Source organism: Caloenas nicobarica, chromosome Z, assembly GCF_036013445.1.
Source record: "Caloenas nicobarica isolate bCalNic1 chromosome Z, bCalNic1.hap1, whole genome shotgun sequence".
In the NCBI taxonomy this organism is placed as follows: domain Eukaryota; kingdom Metazoa; phylum Chordata; class Aves; order Columbiformes; family Columbidae; genus Caloenas; species Caloenas nicobarica.
Genome location: NC_088284.1, coordinates 16630687 through 16649298, shown reverse-complemented (window position 1 = coordinate 16649298; position 18612 = coordinate 16630687). Strand labels below are relative to the sequence as shown.

Here is an 18612-nt window from a genome sequence, read left to right as displayed (position 1 = left end):
CTAATAAGCTGATTATTTAAGTTAAAATGGTACAAGGACAAGAGCAGAGATGTACATGGGAAGTCATGACCTGCTTTTACTGCTCCAACTCTTTAATAAAAATGCTGCATTCTCGAAACACAGAAATGCCAAGGTTATATCCATGAAGATTTCTGAACAACAGAGCAGCTTTCACTGAGCAGTTGAACGGAGCTGTTGCTCAATATTTCATGAAAGGCAGGGGAGACAGGAAAAGTAAATTAATTGAAAGGTATTATAATAAACACTTCCTATGGTAGTTTGCTATAGCCAGTATAGAAGACAGAATCCATCAGGGACTCTGCACTCCCTAAATTCTTTGCAAATGTACAGTGGAGCTAATACAATCATATTGAGATGGTGGTTGTGAAACTTTTATCTAAAGTCTCCATTCTGCTCACTTCTGAGGATGTTCTGAAAAGGCTTATTGGTGAGATATTCAAAGAGACACAGAAAGAAAAAACAAATGGAAATGACTACTGCATTTTCCACATGGAGGACTGATTACAAAAAGTACAATACAGGACATGGTAAACATTAAATAAATTTTTAAAGATCTTTTATTTGATAAATAGGATAGTAAAAAAGAACTACCTTTCTGTGTTTTAGCTGTTATTTCGAAGTATTTAACTGTAAGATCTTGAATAGAAAGCACAGCCATGTGGGCTTTTCTCTGCCAATCAGCATCTTCTTTTTGCAGACTCTCAATTCTCCTGGGGCCTAGGTAGTCATTCTCTATCGAGATCTGAAAATAAATCAGTCCATAATTAAAAACACGATAAATTGTTGCTATTTTGCCAACAGCAATCAGTTACAGAGTAACTAAGACAGAAAGAAAAACAAAAAGGAGACAAAACCACCAGCAAATCACTATGGTTTCTATTCGATAGAAAACAAACAAACAAACAAACACCAAACAACTCCTTTAAATGGTCCTTTCTGTTGAAAAAGTACATCCACAGTTTCATTACTATTTACTGGAAGCACAAAAAACTCAAATGTAAATTTGATTTGCCAGTATCTTTTTGTCAAATATCTTATTAGCTTTAGATAACAAGTCTGCTTCCTCCAGCTTTCTTCCAGCCTAGAATATTTGGTTGTGAAGTAAATTAATGCTCTTCAGTCAGTACAATGCTGGCAACAGGGGATATGTTGGAGTAGTGGTAAGTAATCATCAACATTTTAGTAGTTTTTCTTTGTTAAAGATGACTTTGAAAAACTAGGAGTTCAAATATCTCTTCATTGCCAATATCAAGGGAATTGTATTTTGAAGTGACAACTTCAAGTGGAAATTTTTACACGCTTCTAAAAAGTTAAGTAGTCCAACTACAGACAACAGACTATATAGCTAAATCATTAAATATTAAGCCTGCTTCTGCAACACCAAAGACTTAATTTTGAACATTTTTCATTTATATCAGTCAAGAAGATATCTTACTATCACAGACAATACCTCCAAATCCAAAAAGTACTCATAATCGTCTCTGTCCCCAGATAATTTCAGCCTGAAGTTCTATCTCAGATATTGACCTTGATTTCACAAAGCTTCAATCTGGTCTAAAAGAGCCATTCCACTCTATAGTTGAACTGCCAACAGTTTTTAAGTGACTGTTCAGGATCTACCTCTGCATATCCACTTATCCCATCTCTTGGAGGGATGATCTTTACAAGTAACAATATATAAATGCCTTCTAAGTAACTGTTCATTTCTTGAAAAATGTTCAAAGTAGTCTAATAACGTATTGTAATCTACTTCTTATATATTTCCAAAACCCTTAGAAAGGCAACAGGTAAAATAAAAATGTAGACAAACAAGTGAATAATCATTTTACTAGATAAGTTGTAACATGTAATTTGATGGAGCACATATATATCACAATTTCCACAGGGAATGCTTATGAGTGGACAGACAAAAGTTTCCAAATAAATGTCAAACTGTATGTTTATACCAGTCAATGATGACTGGTGAAGTTAATACTTTTCATTTACACAGATCTCTGAAACAGCAAGTTCCTTTGAGAATCAGGATAAAAAACCAATACATTGAAAAGTCTTCTATTCCTTGGTGAAGATGAGGTAATTTGATACTGGAATTGACATGGGATCACTGAGTAATTTGTGTTACATTCTTGTAAGGCATCATTTCTAAGAGAATAAGAAGCCTCAAAATAAAATTTCTTCATAAAGTTTTGCCTGCCAGAAGATTATTCACACATGATGCAAGCTAGAGAGATTTATGATGGCATAAAACAATTGTATCTTTGTTCCCTAAAGCCAGTATTTACAAGTAACAAAAAGGGGAAGCACCTTTTCATTAACTGCAATCCTGAGTATGTCATCTGTGCTGTCATTCACACTGAGGGCATTCATACGGCAAGGCACAGAAAACTCAAGAAGCCTTTGCTTTAGTAATACCCGTACAAGTATGCATATTTATGTGCGAACATAAGCAGGTGGTCACAATCCTGCAAAGCTTTTGAAACTGGGGGCACAAGGAAGAAGAAAGGGTTGTAAACATTTATGAGGACAGACCATTCAACCTGGCACACTTACTGCTGCGTACCTTTCCTTTCCCTTTATGTATCTGTTCATATACATGTTCACATTTAAAAGACACAAAGCACCATGCTCCACAAACGACTACTGTCTGGAAGGTGGTCCCCAAACAGATGCAGGAACAAGAACATACCAGCCTCATGCCTTAAGGCTGCAACAAAAGTGGCATGCTTAACAAAGGTCTGAAATGATACACAGGACAGAAGCATTTCCCTAATGCTGCTTGAGCTGACCTGCCTTGATGCTTAACAGTCTTATAGCCTATACCTACATGGCTTGTTACCTAACAAGACAGTCAAACTCTTGGAATTATTGACCATGAACATTAATAAATAAAGACTCTTCTTGAAGTGTCTTGTAGTACAAGGTACAGCTAAGGTTTATGTTTGGACTTTGCTTTCCACAGCTTGGATAAGCAACACACACACAATGTTAACTGTCTCGCTCTGAAGCCATGAAATGATGGAGCAGTGATGTGCTGGTTTTGGCTGCAATGGAGATAATTTTCTTCATAGTAGCTCGTATGGGGCTGTGTTTTGGATTTGTGCTGAAAACAGTGTTGATAATACAGGGATATTTTGTTTGCTGCTGAGCTGAGCTTACACACAGCCAAGGCCTCTTGTGCATCTCACAACACCCCACTAAGCTCAGGGCGCACAAGACGTTGGGTGGGTACGCAGCTAAGACAGCTGACCACAACAGAGCAAAGGGATATTTCATACCATACAATGTCACGCTAAGCAATAATAGCAGGGGAAAGAAAAAGGGGCGATGTTTGGAGTGATGGTGTTTGTCTTTCCAAGTCACTGTGACGCATGCCCTGCTTTCCTGGAGGTGGTTGAACACCTGCCTGCTGATAGGAAACAGTGAATGAATTTATTGTTTTCCTTTGCCTGCATGTGCAGCTTTTACTTTACCTATTAAACTGTCTTTATCTCAATCCACATGCTGTCTCACTTTCACTCTTCAATTCTCTCCCCCATCCCACTAGGAGGAGGGAACGAGCAGCTCTGTGGTGCTTAGCTGCTGAGTGGGGTAAAACCTCAACAATGGAGGAGGCAATCATTGTTTCAAAAGGAACACCCAATCAACTAGTGAAGACAGAATCTAGGTGCCAGTGGGGAACAGTATTTGACAGGTGGAAAACCCCATCTGCTTCCTTAAGAAAGGTGGCTAGCTAGGAGCTGAGGATAAACTTTAAACTGTTAGACGACCACAGTCTGCACTGTGTCCTTGAAGAAAGGTGCTTGCTTCCCAGCTCTGTTTCTATTAGGTCAATGACTTTCTGAGTGGCAGCAAACTTTAAGAGTCCCCTTTGGTACCTCAGAAGTTGCAGTCTCTGGGGTCTAGCTGCCTGCTGCTCCCTGCTTCTCCCAGGAGGCTTGCAGTGATCCTGCACAACCTTAACATTTCTGGCCTTGCCTGACATACACACCCTGTGGCCCCTGAGAGACTCTCCATCAACCTGAACATGCTCCTGTGCTTCCCATGGAGAAAGCAATCTTTTCCTATCCAGCCAGTGCATTCCACCTGATTCAATTTCTCCATCAAGATACATAACAAAGAAAAACTGAGCTACTAAAAAAAATACCACTCTAAAATAAAGTACTGCTAGCAAACTTTCTAAAGGTAATTACTGCCATTCTTTATAATAAAAACCCCATAATTGTGACAAACTAAAAGGCAGAGGGCATGCAAACATCTGCTTTTGGCCATGTATGTGCCACATACTGGGGAAACATGGAAAAAACTTATAGCCATAGTATGAGTGTAAATACTGAAAATCACCAATCACTTAAGGGAAGAATTACCCATATTCAAGTGCAACCTATGTAGAATATTATTATAATCTCCCAGTCATTAATGAAATTTATGCTTGTCATCCTTTCAGGGCAGGACAATCACAAAACAGAGGTGAACAGCTGAGACATAGCAATAAAATATACATGGTCCCTCTTGACAAATGGCTGTCTGAGCAATACATCCCAGCCCAGTAAAGTACCACTACAGCAAATATATGCAAATGTATATTAAATCATAATATTAAATTTAAATAATGATTTAGGTACATTTATATAGAGGATAGAAATTATTTAGAGTTGTATGTTATCGTACGAACTAGAAAGGAAGCCCATGGCTAAAAAAAAAAAAAATGTGGTTTAATTAAGGGAAGACCACAGCTGTAATAAGGAGAAAAGTTGGCAAGGAAAGACAAGGAACCTGCCCCTGGAGATTGCAGCTCATGAAGCATATATGTTATCTTTCCTCCGCATCTACACCACCTTCATGGTGGAAGTGACCACTATCTCCATTTATTCTAGCTGGGAATTTTTAAAGGAAAAGCGAAAGGGAAACACGCTTGGAGCATTAAACAGCAACATGAACAGGCTCGTGAGTTTTAAAGATTTTGTTTTCTATATTCTCTTTAACAATTAATCACCTTGATGTAAGACAATAACTCTCATGGAATTAAAGGAAGCTCGTATGTGCTTTTGCATTCCATTACTGTTTGCAATGCATGCATAAGATATTTACGATTCATTTTGCTCACTGAACACCTTTATGATACAAGCATTTTTTGTTTTTATAGTCCATAAAAGAACACAGCTCATTTTATGGACTAAGCAGAAGCATATTTTTAAAATTACGATTGTTCAGACTAGATATGACTAAGAGAAGTCACCAAACAATTGAAATGGACAGAGTTAGGAAAGAAAAACTAAGTGCTGTCATCTAATTGACACTTCTTTTAAACATATGTATCTATTTTTTATTCAGTAAAATTTTATTTCAGTTAAAAATTAAGAAACTCTGATATAGTTATTGTTTTTTTTCTAACCTAAAAAGCTTTTCAGTTCCCCAACATTTTCTCAAACTCACTTTTTGGTCTGCAAGTTGCTCAACTGGACTCAAAGTTCTGGAGAAAGTGTGATCTAACAGAAAAACCTCTCATCTCACAACTAGATCACGTAGCCAAATCTACAGTTTCTCTTCTAGTAATCACTTTCTCAAAAACAAACAAACAAACAACCAAAAAACACACGCCAAAAAAATGACCAAATAAACAAACTCATTCCAGGTATTCTTCCTGAAAAAACTGTATTCTCTTTGAGAAGACTGCAAGCCTCATGGTAAAACTGACTAAGGTGGCTCTTTTTTTTCCCCTGATGATGAAACTAGCTTTTGAATACTTTCATGTTTTGCAAGCTTTACTTCAGATAATGTTTTGAAACCAAGAAAATTGTGACAGCTTTCACAAAAGTAGTTGTCAGAAAGCACACAAGAGGAGGAAGAAACAGCAGAAGCCACTAACTTTTTAACACATCATGTAAACATCTATTACCATCAGCTATTGCATCAGAGTGGCAAAACAAAAGAACAGATTTCTATAGCATATGGATATGTTTCTGAAGGAAAAAAAATTAGTCCTTCAGAGGAAACAAACTGAAAGGAGGTTCCTAATCTAGCCTGTGAGCAGGTGAGAATGAATCAGAGGCAAGACTCTTCTACTGGAAACTTTCTTCTCTGGAAACGATCATAAATTGTTGTTGAGCTTTGAAGAGAGTAAAGTTTATTGTGAGAAGATATAAGAAACAGGCCTGCAGCTACAGGATTTTGTTAAGTTTTATATAGTATACATCTCCTAAATAAAGAAATGGTTCTCAAGGGTCTTTAATACTTCCCAGGTTCTTTCTGAAGACAGCTGGGAAAAAAATGGACGACGCTGACAGAAACAGGCTTGGGCTGGGTCACATTATAGCTTAGGCAGGGATCTGTCACATCTCTCCCTTTGTTATCCCTCTCATAGACAGACTCATAGTAGGCAGAAAAGTAGAAAAACATGCAACATAACAACAGCAGGTCAATTAATTATAAGATCAAAAAAAAAAGTCAGTTGAGGGAGCACTACGGATAGCAGAGGCAATATACAAAAGGAAACAGCTTCATACAGAAAGGAGTGTTTCAGCTCAAACGCTCAGCTACCTTCTTTTGACTCATTGCAGGAGGCCAAACAACCAACTGCAACCAAAGCCTGCTGGACATATTAACAATAATGCATGCATGTCAGCTTCATCATCCATTCAGGGACTTCTCAAAGTTAGTCTTACAGGTTTCAGTTTAACTGTGCTCCCAGCTGGTAACACACACCAAGAACTATTTTCCAAAATATGTTATAATTTCATATGTACAGCCTCAAATGTATTAAGTGAAAGCACTTTACAGTTTTACTGGTTTTATCCTAAAAAATACTATAACGGACTTTAATGTTAGTACATGCAAGCTAACTTGCATTGGATGGTCTAGATTCCTTAAAATATCTGGAGCCTGGGACTAGCAGCAAAAACTACTGGGGTTTTGATTATCTTAATCAAGACATAGGAGAATGATATACACAATAAAGACTGCAAAGGAAGTAACAAACTAAAAAGCAAACAAGATTTTAAGACATACAGAAACAAGACTAAACAATAATGTCATCGTACTGCAAAGTGCAGTGGTGAATGTATTCTCCAGAACTATGGAGAATTATGAAAAATTAAGAATTATTTAGAAGATTAAGGTTATGGCAAGAGTAAAAGGAATGACTGGTATTATTCAACTGTTTTTTTCCCCAGACACATGAAAGTGTATATAAAAAAGCATTAAAACCACTAAGTATTTTATAATGGCAACCGACAGAATTAAGGATAAATTGTGCAGCCTGAGTTATGCCTGCCTTATTTATCCATGTGTATATCATAAAACCTTTATTTATATTTCAGCTTCATTGCCTGATCTCCAGGCTAAAAGTTCACCTTCATAAAGAAAGCTTGCTTTTTTTTTTTTAATATCTTGTTTAATAAGACATATTCTACTAGTTATCTGAAAACTTTGTTTAAGCAAGTGAGCTTGAGTGTTAAAGCAAGCAGGCTTGAGTGTTACTGGAAAATTCTAGATTTCCGTGGATAAAAAGGATTAGATGGATTTTTTAAGTCTTCAGTTAAAAAAACCTTAATCTATACAACAGACAAAATATTAAGCACATCCACTGAGAATTCAAAGTATCTGTATATACAAATACACTGAAAAAAATAAAATAATAAGGACACACTTACTAGACAAGAAGAAATCACATTAAACACATATAAATACCCATTCATAGGGATACTGAAAAGAACTGTAACAACTGCAAATAAAGGCCTACAAGATCCAGTATAAAGCCAGCAAATATCATGAAAGCTTACAAAAATTGTTTTTTTCCAGAGCACTAGTGAAAAAGTAGTACTAGATTTCAAACTATTTACAGATCTAGGTAAACAAGGACTTGCAAAGTTTACACTCTCATGACTAAGTTTTTCTGTCTTTGAAGACACGAAGCCCCTTTCCTTGCCCTCTACAGCCTGTATAACATTACATCAAAGTCTCTTCCTTCTTTCTCCTTCCCTATCTCCAACACTGCAAAAGAAATCTCCAGTTTCCACCCTCCTTTATTTCTTGCCAGGACACCCAATTTAGTGTTGTCTGCATTTTAACATTCTTTCAGAATTTCATCAAGACACCTTTTTGAATGGACACTCTGATTCTGAATCTTTCTGCACCATTTCCCTCCAATTATAGGTCAGATGCAAGGCTGTCCTGGCCCTCCCTTCCAACTATTAATTATTACTAGCACTTGAAGAAAGAAAAAATTAGGACCCAGGTATGGATACATTGATAACTCCCAACTTCTGTTACTTATCATTCATGATTTATAGATCTTTTTCTTATCTTACATTAATCACAGGCTTTCCAAACTAAGGAGATCCAATTCGTTTACTCTGTCCTTGCACTGAGGCTGCTTGCAGGGGTATACTCTTACCACCCTCACTGCCATGCTGTAACTGTTCTGATCCTACAGTATGTTTTTGAGAGAGAGAAAGTAAACCTGCAGCATTCAAGGTGCAAGTATACCATGGATATATGCTAAGGCATTACATTGTTTTTTTCATAAAGAAGAAGGAGAAATGGACCAGTAATCCAAACAGTGAAACTGAGAGCTAAAACACACTGGTTTAATGTCTTTACATATTATTAGAACTAAAACAGCAACAGCCCACAAATAATGAAATTTAAAAACAACTATACAAATTCAGCACAACTTTTATGTGTATATAAATCGTAATACTGTCTTCAATTCCTTTATTATACCTTCTCTGGCATTCATTAATCATACTTATAGATCTGACTGGTTGGTTGGCTTACCAATATAACTTTTCACACTTACCTTATAAAACATGGTCATACTAGACACACAGAATATTTCTAGTAAGCATATCTTACATTTTAATCTTGACATGAGTAAAGATTTGCTTCTTTGATGGGCATTTCTCAATTTGACGATATCATTCATTACAAATTGGCTTTTCTTTCTGTCCCTCACATAAAGGCCTTGGGGCAAGCAGGATTATTCCCATATCACATATATAAAAAACACTGCTCCAACACTCCCAAACACTGCTGTGCTTGCAGTGTCCAATTTTTTTCAAGAATGCATTGTATCTGGTAAACATTTTGCCATGCTTTGACGGAAGTCCCCATAGATTCAAGCAGCACTTAATAAGCATTTATACAAACAAAACCAGGTTTCTGAAGCTGGGATACCGATAAATGAGAAACATATCACTTCTGAATACATTGTTCTAGGGTAAGATGACTAGTCCATGATTAAATAGAAATTTTGGCAGAAGTCCGTTTTCCAGAGTGACATTTCATTTCATAATAAGCCATCCTTTTCTCCTTCCATAACCTCCTGCCTTTGTATGTTTTCCAAATTCAGCAATACTTAAGTGCTTCACAATACAGCTTTGACTCCTCACCCATAATAAATTATCCACCCTTCACACTAAATGAGGCAAAATACACCTGAAAATCTAGCATATGATCCAGTTAAAATATAAAAACAAACAAACAAACAAAGACTTCTATAACGTCTATTGTGGACAACACTAATCTCCATTTTCAAGATTCTGAATGTTTTAACTTTGTTATGAACTTCTGTTATGGGTTGTTTTGTTTTTCTCCAAAAAAGGAATCTGCAGAGAATACAGCTCCCTTACTCTAATAAGCCTCCACTGAGCGGACGGAATTTTGTTTTTGTTTCTCCCTTCACTCCTGTGGGCTTGTCTCTTGCTAGAAGTTTCACAACAACTGCAGAAACATAAGACGTATGATATATCTTCCAGTTTTTTTGTCTTGCTCCAAAAGGAGAAGCCACTAAACACTCTTCTCAAAGACTATGGGCAAAGCAATTGATTTCCTCTTAAACTCAATTGGAAAACTAACAAAATGAAACTGATTAAAATACTTATTAAAATGCCAAAACTCTTAAAAAACAAACTAAAATAACTTCCCCACAAACCACAACCAGATACCTAACAGAGAAAATGTCTAAAACTGATAAAGTAATTACAGAAGGTACATGCGATCTTGACCAAATACTGATATTTGTATTCAAGCTTAATTATCCTTGTTACCTCTTTTTTCATTTTAGTAACACATTCTGCAGATTCTTCATGCCTTACTCTGCCCTACATCCAAACTTTATCATCCTCCTTGACACTCCTTATAACATAAACATGTTCACAGCTCCCATTTCACTGAGGCTGTATCAGAAATACTTCCATTATGCATGAAAACGAAGACAACACCAGCCGTAAGGGTTTATGGAAATATAAGGATCTTTGTTCCATTATTAAGCCCGCCAGAAAAACATATGCAGCAAGTTAGCACAAAACATTTCATGCACAAGTTCTATTTATAAAACAATTCTTCTACCCTAGCTACCCAGTGTAATACATATTTTGTCATCATAGATACAAGTACTGCTTTCTCTCAAACAATGAAGTGAAAAACAAGAGATGGTGTCTTTCTCTACTACATAATACAAATGACCAAGTTTTATAACTCAAAAATTGCCAAGTTAGGAAGAGAACTTAAAGTACATTAAATGCAAGTATAATATGTACGACTAAGATAATCAACCACAGAACAAGCGTCAGAACTTTACCAAGGTTATTCTTTCAGGAAAAATAGAAAATTAGGTACTTTAAAACTGGAATTCAAGAGATCGCGGAGGCAGGCAGGGAGGGAGGGAGGCAGCCACACCACACAAACCACCACCACAAACATGCCAACCAAAGAAGGAAGGAAGGAAGGAACCCACACCACACAAACCACCACCACAAACACGCCAAGGAAGGACGGAAGGAAGGACGGAAGGAAGGACCCCACACCACACAAACCACTACCACAAACACGGCAACCAACCAAGAAAAAAACCCCACAAATCTTAAATCCTGTTCTCTACTCAATATGATACTTATCTAACAGAAAATAAATCGTATTTTCCTCTGCTACAAATTCAAATAAAATGGGAACTATTTCATCATGCATGGAAGGAGGCTTTTTCTTAAATACAGTGTTCATAATCTTCAAGTGTATGATACAGCTGAAAAAAAACCCCATTCATCCTAATTCTCTATGCAGCAACATTTACCATTCAGGGGAAGAAAAGCACTTCTACTTCAAATATCATCACGTTATCTCACTGAGCTAGTTTCAGATTGCTGAATGTTCTGAAATATTACTTTATGGACACGGCAATAGCTCAAAATAAAAGTAGTTTTGGCATTGTAAATCCTCTTACCTGCCTCTTTCATTCTATATTCAAAACCAGAGAAAACCACTGTATTTTTAAATTGTCACCAGTAATGTTGGCTAATAAACAAGGTGCCAAGCTAAGACAAATTGACATTTGCAATACAGATTAAATGAAACAAACGCATTTCCATTTCTCTGTTGCAACACGCATATTAGAATAAGAAGGGTGCATATTAGAAGAAGAAGGGTACAGATTAGAAGAAGAAGGGTACAGTCTTAATAACTTTCACAGGAACTAATGATTTTCTCAAAAGTACTTCTGAGATGCAATTAAGATGACATCTGGTATTTTTGGTTAAACATTTAAAATCAGAGTTATTTTTAAAGAAAACATATGCATTATAAAACAGTTTTACCAAAATGTAATACTCTTCAGCTGGCTATACTTTTGTAGCTCTTAGGAAAATACATTGTTAAGTGTCACAACAAATTGCGACAAATATGCTTCCATGTCTAAGTGTTTCATAACATTAGATGGGAAGCTACTGACTTCTCATGGTCTACCAGATTAGCTCAGAAAACCAAAATGAAAAGTAACTTCCTGTGTAATCTTTCAAAAGAATTAACAATAGCACAGATACTGTACATATGTCTCTATTTTACATATTAATCAGTATACCAAGTAACCACAAAATTGTAATTTTCACCTATTAAATTCAGCAATGAATTTGAACAGTCAAACATAGTAAGTTAAACAGGGGATAGTTAGCTACATATGTCAGAGATGTTCTCACTCTTCAAAAGCACTCCTCTGAATGAAGGAACTAGGAAAATATGGTCAACATCCAGTGGAGAAACCATCGCTGCATATACTGTGTAATAAAAATAGTAAAAAGTAACTAAAAAACACTATTTCCCCATTAATAAGAAGTTCAGTTACCTTTACCATACCTTTATCTGCTGTCTTCTAAGCATTGCAAGTTCCCTCATATCTCGGAATGGCTGCAGTAAGTATTGGTAGAGCTCCGTGGTAGCTTCTGCAAGACTACTGTAGGCTTCATCTTCCATTTGATACAGTTCAAGCAGCTCAACCATGCTTTCTGTGTTCTTATGTTTTTCCAGAAGCTGTAGAAGAAGTGCCAATTTCAGTGAACATGTTCAAACATTCCTGATAAAAGTGACAGTCATTTAAAAAACATTTTTTAGCCCATCCTCTTATATTATCTTCCCTCTCCCACAGAATCATCACTTAGACCAAAAAAAACCAATCAAACAAACAAACAAGGACAGAAAAAAAAAATCACAAAACCAACAACAACAAAAAACCAAAACCAAACCAAACCAAACAAAACATAATCCCCACCCACATCTTGAATTTAGCCAGTCAAGTATGAGCACGGCTCTGATAACCTTGACTCAAAATGTGCAGCACTCCTATTGATTTTTGGTTTCCAAAAATCTCTGGAAGGTAATGAGTATGAGCACAAAGCACAAAAAGCAACTTAGTACAAGAATCTGTAATGTAGTAATCACATATGCTACTTCACTGATTTCCCACTTTCAGGTACAGAGAAGGGGAAGGAGTGATAGGAAAGGAGCTAAAATAGGGGAAGTCATATCCTGATCTTTCCAGGATTTTTTGTGTACTTTTTTTTTTTTTCTCCTGTCAGTACATTGGACCCACACAGCCCCATTATATCAGTGCAGCTTCAGACAAAGACAAGAATCTACACAAAACAAAACACTGATCTGCATTTCTGGTAACTTTGCCTTCTGGTTAATGATTTTAGCCTAGACAATTTATGCATGAAATTTCAAATGCACTAAGTTTCCATTAGTTTAGAATTTTTTTTTAGAATGGAAATTATCTAAGTACTTTAGGTTAAAAAAAAAAAATTTTAATTCATGTAAGAAAGCACAACAAATTCCGTCCATTCCTTACTTTAGTTCTTACAAAGCCAAAAATTCACCTGTTTGTACAGATTTGCTACAATGTATGTTTCTAATTTATATGCTTGTTTCGCATCTATTTTGGGCATTTGCCTGGGCAGACCTCACATGCTGCTGGAAATCTTTTACCGTTTCTAAAAAAAAAAATTCATCTGTTTAAAAAAGCCTAATCTCATACAGACATGTGGAGTACTTGATGCATTTAAAAAGGCAAGATTATCTGAAATTAATCCCCCTCATATAATTTTTAAAGTCAAAGTCTCTAGTCCTTTATATTGTCATCTCAAAAGCATATATTCACAGTCTAAGTCTATTTAAACTTAACAAAGATTAGGAACACCATGGAATAAGTACATCGTATCTTCTAACTGTTCATTCAAGTTGGATGTCAAGCCTACATGAAATATTCTCAGTATACTGAACTCCATGAAGTGTTATAACTAGAAGATGAAACAAAGGGAACTGTAGATTAAAATTGAAGATTTGGTCGACAGTCCTTGGGAGTCTGGTCTGTTTATACCCCAGGACAGTCAAGAGAAAGAAGTCTTGATTACCATACTGTCCACTCAGTTTGCTCCATTACATATATATATATTACTATGCTGTGTTTCAGTTACCTGGCCAAATAAGAAAAAATCTTCTCTTCATAATGTAAAGTTTGTTGCTGAAGAACCCCCTCACCCCACCTAGGCTTCCTTTGAAGCCCCAAAGATCAGCCAAGATTAGAGAGAGGATGCAGAGCAGAATGCAGAGACGCTTGTAGCAGCTTTATTTACATGTTCAGCATTAAAACGATCGTCAGATAAGAAGCCAGGAGGAGCTTTCCCTCAGCAAGGCTTAACAGAGATGAAAAGTCTTGGAGAGATGGTGTAGAACTGATGTGACACTCCTCAGAAGCATAAGGCAACTCATTGCATTACATAAATGATTTCACCTAGGCAATTGTTCCTATTGCAAGGTCATTTGCTATGCCCTTCTGCTCTCTTCCAGCAGCATGCAATATTTTGTCGCATTTGAGCTCTCACTGAGAGTACCAGGTAGTGGTTTCTGGCTTCAGTCCGTAAAACTGACATTTTGTGAACTTTCAGGGTTAAACACACATAACCTAACCTGCAATTAAGGGGACAGAAGTCACCTCAGATGCTCTTGGGTTTGAGTCCTAATTCCCTATGGATTTCATGCATTATTCCAGCCCACTAGCTGTTTTAACCATCTACTCTATAAATCCACCTTCTTCCTCGCAACTCTTGAGTGTTGCTAGTGCCTAAAAACAGTTGCCATCTTCAAGCCTTCTCCTGCCTCCCCTGGGCATTATTCAGAAAACCCTCTGGCAGTTCCAAAGCTGTAATTACCCCACTGTCAAGGTACTGAAAAGCCAAACCTTTCTTCTCAAGCCACTCAATGCAAGAAGGGTCTCTATTATTAGCAGCAGCTCTATAGCACACTGTAATGTTAATTTCCTTTTAGTTCCTTAGACTATTAGTATCTTCTTATTAAATAAATTTATACATTTGTTTCATTGTGACACCCTACTATTCTACTAAGATACAAATCCTTGAGGGCAACAAAAAACTACAAAAATTAGAGAAAACTTATCACCATTTAAAGGAGAAAAATAATCTCATTCCAGGAACAGAACAATACAATGCAGGGGCATTTTTTTTCCTTTAAAGACCACTCTTAAGGCCTATTTAATAGTTCTGATATACTGGAAGACAGTCATGACTTTGCAGAAGTTGGAGTGAAAGCGCCATGAAATGAAGGACTATTTCCATCTTATGACCACCAGTATAGCACAAAGACATCTTAAGGACAAGAAAAGCAAGAATCTACTTATAGTTAGTTGGTTGTTCAGCGAAAATCATGTTCATCACTGGAAATGGTAGGGATAAAGCAATGAATTTTCATCACATTCCTTCCATACAGAAGACAAATAAATGGGCATCATTTCAAGGTCTTGTCCACGTTCAGTTCTGCTTGGTTTCCTGCTGGAGTTACCCCAATCCTAAACCTAATGCTCAACTCCTTCAGAAATACAAAACTCCCAATAAAAAAATACAAGTGAGGACAAGTTATTCATACAGAATATATAAATTATTAAATTATTAGCACAAGGTAAGCAACCATTCTTCCTTCCTAAGGCAATGATGCACACAGAGTCCATTTCCTGTGCCTAATGAAGACTTTCCTGAAAGAAAATCGTGATGAAATTTCATTTAAACTATAGTTGCCAGAAAAGACAAAACAAAACATGAAAACTGATTTAGAAACTGAAGAGTATCACCTTATTCGGTTTGTAGCAAAGACCAAAGAGCTGTGGAACAGAGATATGGAGAGCAGTGTAGGGGAAAGGGACCTGGGGGTCCTGGTGGACAGCAGGGTGACCATGAGCCAGCACTGTGCCCTTGTGGCCAGGAAGGCCAATGGCATCCTGGGGTGTATCAGAAGGGGGGTGGTTAGTAGGTCAAGAGAGGTTCTCCTTCCTCTCTACTCTGCCCTGGTGAGACCTCATCTGGAATATTGTGTCCAGTTCTGGGCCCCTCAGTTCCAGAAGGACAGGGAACTGCTGGAGAGAGTCCAGCACAGAGCCACGAAGATGATGAAGGGAGTGGAGCATCTCCCTTATGAGGAAAGGCTAAGGGAGCTGGGTCTCTTTAGCTTGGAGAAGAGGAGACTGAGGGGTGACCTCATTAATGTTTATAAATATATAAAGGGTGAGTATCACGAGGATGGAGCCAGGCTCTTCTCAGTGACAATCAATGACAGGACAAGAGGCAATGGGTATACACTGGAACACAGGAAGTTCCATTTAAGTTTGAGAAGAAACTTCTTCACAGTGAGGGTGACAGAAACTGGAACAGGCTGCCCAGGGAGGTTGTGGATTCTCCTTCTCTGGAGACATTCAAAACCCACCTGGACACATTCCTATGTAACCTCATCTAGGTGTTCCTGCCCTGGCAGGGGGGTTGGACTAGATGAGCTTTCGAGGTCCCTTCCAACCTCTAACATTCTGTGATTCTATGTGATTCTGTGAATAGTGTGGCCAGCAGAACTAAGGGAGTGATCGTCCCTCTGTACTCGGCACTGGTGAGGCCAAACCTTGAATTCTGTGTTCAGTTTTGGGCCCCTCACTATAAGAAAGATATTGAGGTGCTGGAGAGAGTTCAGAGAGGGGCAAGGAAGCTGGTGCACCTGTCCTGAAAGGGCACTGACACAGAAGACAGATGGTGCCAAGCTGGCTGCGTAGAGGGCCTCTCCCACTTTGCTCTGTAAGCAGTCTGATGGAAGCTTCCCGTTCTGGATCAAAGTCAGCTGTAGCATTTTTTTAGCTGGCTGGCATCCAGACAGTATTCAGACTATCAGATAACAATAACGCTGGGTCTAGCACAGAATCCACTGAATTAATAATGTCATAAGGCAAACCAGGCCCTCCATACACTCACAGGTAGTTCAACTGTGTATGTTCCAATTTTTGCACAAGAAGTACCTAGGCAATACACTATATTAGAAACATGAAAATTCACCTAATATCTTTTTTACAATGGAGACATTGGTTAAGCTGTCTGATGCCTAAACCAAGCTGGTACCTTAAAACCATGCAGTTTTCAAGGTGTTAGCATAAAATACATGAACAATTTTTGCGGTCTGTTTTATGGCCCACTCATGATTAATTCTCAGCACAGACATTCAGTGTTACTGTTCACTTACTTCAACAGCCTCAGTATGAATTTCTGACTTTCACAATTTTTTAATTATGTTATTTAAAGAAGTGGGTGGAGGAGAGCAGAGTAATATCCTGTACAGGCCTGACTAGTGCTATACCCATTGAACGCTGCATTTATTTTAAGAATCATGTTTCACAGATGTTACATTGTTCACAACTAAATGGATCCATATATTTTAGGCAACTATTATGCAGATAGACTCTAACCAGCAGGAAACACATTTTCAATTTAACAGCACATATATTTGAACTATATAACAAACATTATTTATGTCTTCTGTATTTTTTTTTTAAATATTTTATCCATAAAGCTTTAAAAGCATTGCAGCAGACAGTGCAATTACGTGTGGGTTGACCTCAGTTTGGAGTATAGTCCAAAGCTTGATTTAATCAGTGAAGAGTCAAGTCTTACATTTCCTTTGTTATTATTCCTAAAGCTTCCCCTGTTATTCATATTTTATTTTGTGTATTTTATAAAAGTATTGCAATACGACAGGTATCCATTTTTAGCTAAAACAGGCCATATTTTTCAGTCCCTTCCTAGGCTTCTTCATATTTTTCGAAATAGCAATCACACAATACCCTATTTTCCTATTAATCTGGATTCTTGAAAGCCTGATAGTATTAGTTGCCATTTCCAGGAGAAATTCTGAAGATTTTTAATTGAATGAACATACTTAAGATCACAGGTGAAACTAAGGATAGTTGTTTTCAGAAAGGAGCACAGTAGTATAGATAGAGTAGGTTTTAGATACTCCATCCTTTCCACTGAACAGCAGTCCTAACAGTGAAACACCAAATCCTTCCGCTGATACACTTGCATTAGCCTGCAACGAGCTTCAAAGTTCCAAAGAAGTGAAGTTCCAGAGTACATAAAATTTGGATGTGAGATTTTAGCAACTGAACTTAGGCTGCAATTTCTTATATCAGAACGTGCTTTAAATTGTTTCTATTCTCTTTTTAAGCTATCTTTAAAGAAACAAACAAATTATTGTTAAAAGCAAATGCACTCCCACATGTCCTGGTAATGAGCAGAAGTCCAGACTACATGAAATGTGTATTACAGGCTAACTACTTTTCTCTCTCTTAAACACATGGTCCTGTATTTAAATGTCACCTGTTGTGGCTAAAAGATCAAGACTTGCCAGGACATTTAGCTTTCTGTTTGCGTGGTTGCATTGTTATCAACAACCTTACTTTTGTAATACAAAAAGACTATTTGCATTATTGCAGCAGGTGAATGCCCCAAAAACGGACCAAAGACTGACTCTCCAATATAGATCTAAAATATATTTTACAGTTGGGGAAGAAATCAGATATCTAAGAAAATACAAAGGATGGATACAGAGTTGGGACGGCATAAACAAATAAGGTAATACTGCACAGCACGAGCAGTGCTGGAACCAGCACTACATCTGTCCGACCTCTTAAGATTAGAAGAAGATACAAAGAAGTGAGTTCCATATTAAACTTATATAGAAACAACACTGTTTATAATTGGTACATAAAACAATCATCCACCTACTGAGTGGACAAAAAAGTCCTATTTTTTCAACTGAAAGACAGGGAATTCAGCTGAAGACAGAGAACTGGAAGTGTATGCTGACACATTGCAAAAGTTATTGTCTGGATTATGGGGGAATTTTCTGAAGGGCTGTTTAGAGAAGGACTGGACTGATTAAAATAATCAAACCAAATGCATACATAAAACACATAACAAAAAAGTTCAAAGTTTGCAGTTAATC

The 18612-nt window shown here is 37.2% G+C and overlaps 1 protein-coding gene across 1 annotated transcript in view; it reads right to left on the bottom strand.

The window, feature by feature from the left end:
- Window positions 1-18612, bottom strand: part of JMY (junction mediating and regulatory protein, p53 cofactor) — a 71164-nt gene that overhangs the window by 36005 nt on the left and 16547 nt on the right. The window contains exons 2-3 of the mRNA XM_065656267.1: window positions 12145-12318; window positions 613-763 (exon numbers count right to left, since the gene is read on the bottom strand). Coding sequence (XP_065512339.1) covers window positions 613-763; window positions 12145-12318 — 325 coding nt within the window. The remainder of the gene's footprint in view (window positions 1-612; window positions 764-12144; window positions 12319-18612) is intronic.